At 38.7% G+C, this 9,306-nt stretch overlaps 1 protein-coding gene across 1 annotated transcript in view; it reads right to left on the minus strand.

The window, feature by feature from the left end:
• The window catches only part of LOC133657087 (disks large homolog 5-like), a 189,846-nt gene that overhangs the window by 23,544 nt on the left and 156,996 nt on the right, over window positions 1-9,306 (minus strand). Inside the window, exon 26 of the mRNA XM_062058008.1 lies at window positions 1,368-1,516. Within this exon, the coding sequence (XP_061913992.1) occupies window positions 1,368-1,516 (149 nt within the window). The remainder of the gene's footprint in view (window positions 1-1,367; window positions 1,517-9,306) is intronic.

Below are 9,306 nucleotides of genomic sequence, written 5' to 3' on the forward strand. Positions count from 1 at the left end.
TATCGGACATCTCTAATCAAAATAATCCTGATGATTATTTTTGCCATAATCGTCCAGTTCTATGCCAAATATTGCGCCTTCCTACTTCGTGGGAATTCATTTATCGCGGTCGCGTCCGGACCCAATTAGCAACAACAAACGAGTTGAGCAACAACAAACAGTCGAGCTCGTTACAGAAGCTACAAAACGGACCTTCCTTTGAGCAGATTGAGTTTCTGGAGCATCACATTTGTGGGGTCAATTAAACGCTCAAAATGGCCAGAAAAAGAGAACGTTCATCTGAAACTCGACAGTCTATTCTTGTTCTTAGAAATGAAGGCTATTCCACAAAATTGTTTGGGTGACCCCAAACTTTTGAACGGTAGTGTATATCAGTATCGGTGGATATCTGAATCTGTAATTAAGAGTTGGACAATATCGGAATATATGGGCAAAAAAGCCATTATCGGACATCTCTATTCAAAATAATCGTGATGATTATTTTTGCCATAAACGTCCAGTTCTATGCCAAATATTGCGGCTTCCTACTTCGTGGGAATTCCTTTATCGCGGTCGCGTCCGGACCCAATTAGCAGCAACAAACGAGTTGAGCAACAACAAACAGTTGAGCTCGTTACAGAAGCTACAAAACTGACCTTCCTTTGAGCAGATTGAGTTTCTGGAGCATCACATTTGTGGGGTCAATTAAACGCTGAAAATGGCCAGAAAAAGAGAACGTTCATCTGAAACTCGACAGTCCATTCTTGTTCTTAGAAATGAAGGCTATTCCACAAAATTGTTTGGGTGACCCCAAACTTTTGAACGGTAGTGTATATCAGTATCGGTGGATATCTGAATCGGTAATTAAGAGTTGAACAATATCGGAATATCGGATACGGGCAAAAAAGCCATTATCGGACATCTCTAATCAAAATAATCCTGATGATTATTTTTGCCATAATCGTCCAGTTCTATGCCAAATATTGCGGCTTCCTACTTCGTGGGAATTCCTTTATCGCGGTCGCGTCCGGACCCAATTAGCAACAACAAACGAGGGACAACTGTACATCAGTTTTGGCTATTTAATCTTGTTCACAGACCTATAAGTGTGTTCCCATAAGACAGCGTGTATATCCAATAAATGAATGACATGGAAACGGTTGTTAGTCCTGGTGAGCGTGTTGAGAGTGGAGATTAGGTAACCTAAATTAGTGACGATGTGGGATGTAATTGGCTAGATGAGAAAGATTCCCGCCATGGCCAAGGGGCGCTGCTATAAATAGCGACACTGAAGAGGATGCTTTGGGGAAATTAATGGGGTCTTTATACAGAGTGCTACTCAAACACTGAGCTAGTGTGCAATAAGTGTGTGTGTTGTGTTGTCACACCTGATATAAAAGCCATCGCCTGGAACATCTTTGAGCAGGTGGAAGTCATCCGCTCGATGCTGCACCTTCAAAGTGACCGTCTCGGCCGGCTTCAGCATTTCGACATACACTTCCTCCGCCGTCTTATTCTTCATATTCACCGTGTTGTACTGCGGGGGGGAAATGACAAGAGTGTTATTATTAAACAGGGGACTGTTTGCGCTTATGCGAGACACCGTGGGCTCCGTCTACGTGGGCGACGTAGGCTTTCAGCTGAATTAAAGTGGCGCCATATTGATTCGGGCCCTCGAGCAAACAGAGGTGGAAGATTGAAGGACAGAGCGGCGCCGTGCAGAAAGGTGACGGCGTTGCCATGCTAATTTCATCAAGCCGGCTCTTTTGAGGGAAGCGGGGAGCGTGCCAGGAATGGTTCATTATTTATGATTTGGCATCGCACGCGCGCGTGGATCGCCCATGCGGGATGAAAGGAGGCAGACGACGAGATCAATGAGCAATCATGACAAGTAAAAAAAATTAATAAATAATAACAAAGCTCCTTTTATCCGTGCTTGAACATTTGTGGAAGCCAGGAGACTGATCTCAAAGCCCTTTCAAGCTCACACCCAAGTACTCTTCAGGATTTTGTGCAGGAAATTGACAGCATCATGTGACTATCATTTAAATATAGTAGACTCAAACACATTCCAAAAGGTTGTCATTGAAGTTAAAGTCCCAATGATAGTCTCACACACACTAGGTGGGGCGAAATTATCCTCTGCATTTGACCCATCCCCTTGTTCCACCCCCTGGGAGGTGAGTCACCAATCATTTGGTGATTCAACCCCCAATTCCAACCCTTGATGCTGAGTGCCAAGCAGGGAGGTAATGGGTCCCATTTTTATAGTCTTTGGTATGAACTCACGACCTTCCAGTCTCAGGGCGGACACACTAACCACAAGGCCACTGAGCAGGTCAAATTAGTAATTACTTTCTAGAGCATTCCCAAATAATTTTTGTAGATTCTTTAAGATGGAAAGTGTAGCTGCCATTATGATGTGTGATTGATGTTTTCTAATGACCGTAAGTCTTCAACTATACAAAGTATTTCAATGGTTGGAATCTGGGCTTTTGCATGACATACTAGTTACTAGGAGTGTGGGGAAAAAATCGATTCGAATTCAAATCGCCATTCTCACGTTGCACGATTCAGTATCGATTCTCATTTTTCAAAAATCTTTTTTTTTTTTTTTTTAGTAATCAATCCAACAAAACAATACACAGCAATACCATAACAATGCAATCCAATTCCAAAACCCAACCCGACCCAGCAACACTCAGAACTGCAATAAACAGAACAATTGAGAGGAGACACAAACATGACACAGAACTAGAGATGTCCGATAATATCGGCCTGCCGATATTATCGGACGATATATGCGTTAAAATGTAATATCGGAAATTATCGGTATCGTTTTTTTTATTATCGGTATCGTTTTTTTGTTTTGTTTTGTTTTTTGTTTTTTTAATTAAATCCACATAAAAACACAAGGTACACTTACAATTAGTGCACCAACCCAAAAAACCTCCCTCCCCCATTTACACTCATTCACACAAAAGGGTTGTTTCTTTCTGTTATTAATATTCTGGTTCCTACATTATATATCAATATATATCAATGCAGTCTGCAAGGGATACAGTCCGTAAGCACACATGATTGTGCGTGCTGCTGGTCCACTAATAGTACTAACCTTTAACAGTTAATTTTACTCATTTTCATTCATTACTAGTTTCTATGTAACTGTTTTTATATTGTTTTACTTTATTTTTTATTCAAGAAAATGTTTTTAATTTATTTATCTTATTTTACTAATTTTTTTAAAAAGGACCTTATCTTCACCATACCTGGTTGTCCAAATTAGGCATAATAATGTGTTAATTCCACGACTGCATATCAATCAATCAATCAGCTTTATTGTCCATTCTTACATGTACAAGACACATAAGAACTGAAATTACATTTTCGGCACAATCCCGCTAAGAGCAGACATACGTTACAGGGAGACAAGACGGGACCGCCAACGGATCAGCCTCACTTAGGCGCTCCTTAAAAAGGTGGGAAAAAGGTGACATTGGGGGAGGGGGGAAGTAAAAAAAAAATATCAGTCTGAGGCTGGACCCTCAGGAATGGTCCAGACTGAGTCCGAGGAAAAAAACCTCACATAGCATGGCACACATAAACAAGGTACATTTAATCACAACAACTCGCAACAAAGTCATCCAACAGGACCTTGGAGGCCGGCAGCTGCTGTTGAGCGCTGCTCAGCCCCCACAACCCCGGAGGAATAAAGCAGTGGTGAAGGCGTTGATTTGGGGAGGGGTATGTGCGTGCATGTATGCCCAATTAACTTGGGTGAGATGTTGGATTGTCTTTATGGGCCGAGGCCGGCCCCAAGAGTTCAAGAGTTCAAGAGTCCGACCCAGGTGCTTTTGAAAAAAAGGGAAAGGTCAAAAGCGTCCATCTTTGAGGAGTCCTCAGGGGAGTGTTTTCAAACAGCCTGTTCCTCAAGGCCATTCGAGGGAGTCAAATCGTAGATTAAGATGTTGTTTTTTCTTCGAGCAGTCAAAACAATGACATTCCTGCTCTATATGCTGGCTCTGACAATTCCAATTTATTCTTTCTGTAACATCATCAAGATGGAATCTACCTTGCGATTCAAATCAGCAATCGCTCCAGTCTGTGATCCCACAGCACGACCCAATCCTTCCATTGCGTTGAACAGCCTGTTGGCCCCTTGAGTGGCTGCCATCGTCTTCCGAATTTGACGATACACCAGAGCAATGCCCAGCCCAATCAGCAAATGCCCTGCGATCACAGCTCCAAATAGGTAGATGTCTTCCACGTCCTCGATGGAAAGGACTGAGAGGCACATGATTCTCCAAGTATTCCAGGAATCTCTCACGTACCCCGCAGCAATGGTTCCATCAGGGCAGCCAGGCTCCCCCGAACCTCTTTTCCTTGTCGAAAAGACTGTGTCAATTGCGTCGAGAGTCCAGTTGATCAAATTCATTTTGATGTTTAGATTTGAGGACAGCTCAAGAAAAGAGGCTTCAAAATAGTTCAGACAAGACAAAAACAAAGAGAGCAAGCAGGGAAGGAGGGAGCGGAGAAAGATGCGACCGCCCTCACCAGAGGCAAGACAGAAAAAATATATCGGTTGATATCGGTATCAGTTGATATCGGTATCGGTAATTAAAGAGTTGGACAATATCGGAATATCGGATATCGGCAAAAAGCCATTATCGGACATCCCTAATCAATATATATCAATACAGTCTGCAAGGGATACAGTCCGTAAGCACACATGATTGTGCGTGCTGCTGCTCCACTAATAGTACTAACCTTTAACAGTTAATGTTACTCATTTTCATTAATTACTAGTTTCTATGTAACTGTTTTTATATTGTTGTACTTTCTTTTTTATTCAAGAAAATGTTTTTAATTTATTTATCTTATTTTATTTTATAATTTTTTTTTTTAAAGTACCTTATCTTCACCATACCTGGTTGTCCAAATTAGGCATAATAATGTGTTAATTCCACGACTGTATATATCGGTTGATATCGGTATCGGTAATTAAGGAGTTGGACAATATCGGAATATCGGCAAAAAGCCATTATCGGACATCCCTAGAGGAGACACAAACATGACACAGAACAATCCAAAAGTAGTGAAACAAAAATGAATATTATCAACAACAGTATCAATATTAGTTACAATTTCAACATAGCAGTGATTAAAAATCCCTCATTGACATTATCATTAGACATTTATAAATACAAAAAAAAGAACAATAGTGTGACAGTGGCTTACACTTGCATCGCATCTCATAAGCTTGACAACACACAGTGTCCAATATTTTCACAAAGATAAAATAAGTCATACTTTTGGTTCATTTAATAGTTAAAACAAATGTACATTATTGCAATCAGTTGATAAAACATTGTCCTTTACAATTATAAAAGCTACTCTGCTTGCATGTCAGCAGACTGGGGTAGATCCTGCTGAAATCTATGTATTGAATGAATAGAGAATCCTTTTGAATCGGAAAAATATCGTTTTTGAATCGAGAAACGCGTTGAATCGAAAAAAACGATTTATAATCGATTCGTGACCCCAAGAATCGATATCGAATCGAATCGTGGGACACCCAAAGATTCGCAGCCCTACTAGTTACTATGGTAATCTAATTAGTTACTATTAGGGATGTCCGATAATGGCTTTTTGCCGATATCCGATATGCCGATATTGTCCAACTCTTTAATTACCGATACCGATATCAACCGATACCGATATCAACCGATATATACAGTTGTGGAATTAACACATTATTATGCCTAATTTGGACAACCAGGTATGGTGAAGATAAGGTACTTTTTAAAAAAATTAATCAAATAAAATAAGATAAATAAATTAAAAACATTTTCTTGAATAAAAAAGAAAGTAAAACAATATAAAAACAGTTACATAGAAACTAGTAATGAATGAAAATTTGTAAAATTAACTGTTAAAGGTTAGTACTATTAGTGGACCAGCAGCACGCACAATCATGTGTGCTTACGGACTGTATCCCTTGCAGACTGTATTGATATATATTGATATATAATGTAGGAAGCAGAATATTAATAACAGAAAGAAACAACCCTTTTGTGTGAATGAGTGTAAATGGGGGAGGGAGGTTTTTTGGGTTGGTGCACTAATTGTAAGTGTATCTTGTGTTTTTTATGTGGATTTAATAAAAATAAACAAAAAAAACCCAAAAAAAACGATACTGATAATAAAAAAAACGATACCGATAATTTCCGATATTACATTTTAACGCATTTATCGGCCGATAATATCGGCAGACCGATATTATCGGACATCTCTAGTTACTATGGTAATGTAAGTCACAGCAGCTCAGACGAGGCACCAAGCAGTGTGGGTGGGGAGCGTTTCCACAGAGTGGTTCCAGAGCGGCCAGCCTGAAATGTGGGTGTCAGGGACAGACGCGGAAGGAGATTTTTACAACAAAGTTCTAAAGTTTAGTGATTTATCAGATATATCAGATTGTAAGGTGTTTGTTTTTTTTTACCCTTCGCGTTCATATTTTGCTGTGTTTGTTGCATTTTTGTTGTGTTTCGCTTGATTGTAAAACATCAATTTTAAACTCCTTTCATTTGTTTTTAAATGTCTAAACAACCTCGCGCCAACATATCTCTCCGACCTCCTTCAGCCTTACTGCCCCACCCAATCCCTAAGATCAGCCGATCAGCTGCTACTGACGGTCCCGGACACAAGGCTGAAGCTTAGAGGTGACAGAGCTTTCGCCGCTGCTGCTCCCAAGCTCTGGAACGACCTACCTCTTAGTGTTAGACAAGCCTCCTCTCTTCCTGTTTTTAAATCTCTCTTAAAAACATACTTTTATTCCATGGCTTTTAACACACCCATAATACACCTGCTGTGAACTTGTTTTTATGTTTTTATATTTTATTTATTTATTTTTTATCGTGTTCTGTTTGTGTTGTGTTGTGTTTGCTCGGTTCTCGTATTATTTTTTAACCTGCCCATTGTACAGCACTTTGGCTACCCCTGTGGTAAATTTTAAATGTGCTTTATAAATAAAGTTGATTTGATTTGATTTGAACATGTCGATCGAGAGGGGGTGTGACGTAAAATGCTGTCAATATTCCGTGTTTTATCGTTTATAGTTAATATTGTAAACCCCACCTTCTTTATTGTCATGTACATTCTAAGTGTCTCATTCAGTAAAAAAAAAAAGGAAAATCCCATTACGTTTTTTAAGGCGGTCTGTCATAACGTTTTTAGCTTTTAATCAGACATTTCACGTTTCCCCTCCGAGTCAAAATAATTGCCCAGGCCTGTTCTACGCACACTTCCATTCCTGCGATGACGATATAAACTCGAGTTAAAAGGCGGACTTTATACCGAAATTATAGCTAAAGTAACATCTAAGTCACTCATGATATAACACAAAGTAACAGGAATATTGCATACATGAATTAAATAAAACAATAATGCCAAACACAACAGCTGCTTACTTGAATCTTTGTGGTTGTCTTGCACAGTAACGAGACCACTACACTGCTCAGTTATCACAGTCCATTTTATAGGGACAAATCATTTTACGTGTCTAAAGCAGCGTTTCTCAAAGTGTGGGGCGCGCCCCACTGGTGGGGGAATAGAGACATGACAGGTGGGGCGCAAGGAACGGGAGGAAATTTCACTTTAATTTTATTTATTTTGTATTATATTCTTAGATTATTTTTTTTTTACTTTGCTTTCATTTTCTATACACACTGTAAATCACTTTGTGATTCTGTCTGTGAAATCCGCTATATAAATAAATGTAAATTACTTATTTTTCCTGTAGGCTTTAAATTTATAGGTAGGAGTGAAAGTTTGACAGACATAGCAACAGTAACTAATGGAGGCGGGGCTAAGCGGAACAAACTTTCGCGCGGTGTGGTAGCAGGCTAAGAGTGGCAGTGTCAAGCCTGCAACCCCGATTTGAAAAGCTGTGCAGTGCAAAACAGACTCATTGCAGCCACTCATGTTCACATACCCTGTCTTGCCAAATGCATAGCTCCTCCTTTTTTTTTTTTGCAAAGATTGTAAAGTGGCACTTTTATTTTATTTATTATTGAACTTGATGCAAGTTATTTGATTTATTATTGAACTTGATGCAAGTTATATCACTTTTATTTGATTTATTAATGAACTTGATGCAAGTTATAACACTTTTTTATATTTATTATTGAACTAAATGCAAGTTATAACACTTCTGTTTTATTTATTATTGAACTTGATGCAAGTTATTTTATTTATTATTGAACTTGATGCAAGTTATACCACAGCTGCACAGTTATTTTATTTATTATTGAACTTGATGCTATTTTATGTTATTGAGTTTGAATGTATACAACTTGATGCTGCTTGATGTTCAATAAATCTGAAAATGTTCAGCTTGGCATTAGCGTTCTGTTGGGGTGATGGGGGCAGGTGGGGCTTGAAAACTCCCCCTTGTCCAAAGTGGGGGATGACAAAAAAAGTTTGAGAACCACTGGTCTAAAGATACCGTCTTTATCCAATCCAATCCACTTTATTTATATAGCACATTTAAACAACAACAATGTTTCCAAAGTGCTGCACAACAATATTAAAAACAATATTCAAATATTATCTTTAGCTCCACCAATGACTGAATAAAAACAAAAAATAAATAAATATAAAACCAATATAAAAACAATATAAAAATAAATATGATTAAAAACGATTTTAAAGGGTAAAACCAATTAAAACAGTCCTTAATCGTCTCAACGTTTGATCGGCTTGGGCCGGCACGCTGCCAAAGTTGATCTGCTCTTCTTCACATTTTTCACAGAATTTTAACATGTTTATTGTTCATAGTTAATATTGTAAATCCCACATTCTTTATTTTCATGTACATTCTGGGTGTCTCATTCAGTAAAAATTGTTTTAATTCCATTACGTTTTTTTAGGGAGGTCTGTCATAATGTTTTTAGCATTCATTCAATCAGACATTGTTGTGAGGTTTTGTATTAGTGTTCCTAAAAATAGATATACTGGCCCCCAGACACATTTTTTTCTCTAAATTTGCTGCTTTTGTTTTGAAAAGCGTTATTTGTATTACTTCCGTGTGGACGTATGCGCGCGCGTGGTTGTGAGTGAATGAACAGCTGCAATCACAAATTACAAAATAAAGTTGAAAAAACATCTATGTCGTGCGCGCAATACAACCGTGCTGCTTTTATTTTGAAAAGTGTTATTTATGGGCGTATGTCCGTGTGTAACCTGCGAGTGAAGGTGCACAGCGACAAGTGATGCCCGGTTTACACCCGAGACGCTTAAAAGAGAAAAGTTGATGACGAATGGCGTGTT

This window comes from Entelurus aequoreus, linkage group LG09 (assembly GCF_033978785.1).
Source record: "Entelurus aequoreus isolate RoL-2023_Sb linkage group LG09, RoL_Eaeq_v1.1, whole genome shotgun sequence".
NCBI lineage: Eukaryota > Metazoa > Chordata > Actinopteri > Syngnathiformes > Syngnathidae > Entelurus > Entelurus aequoreus.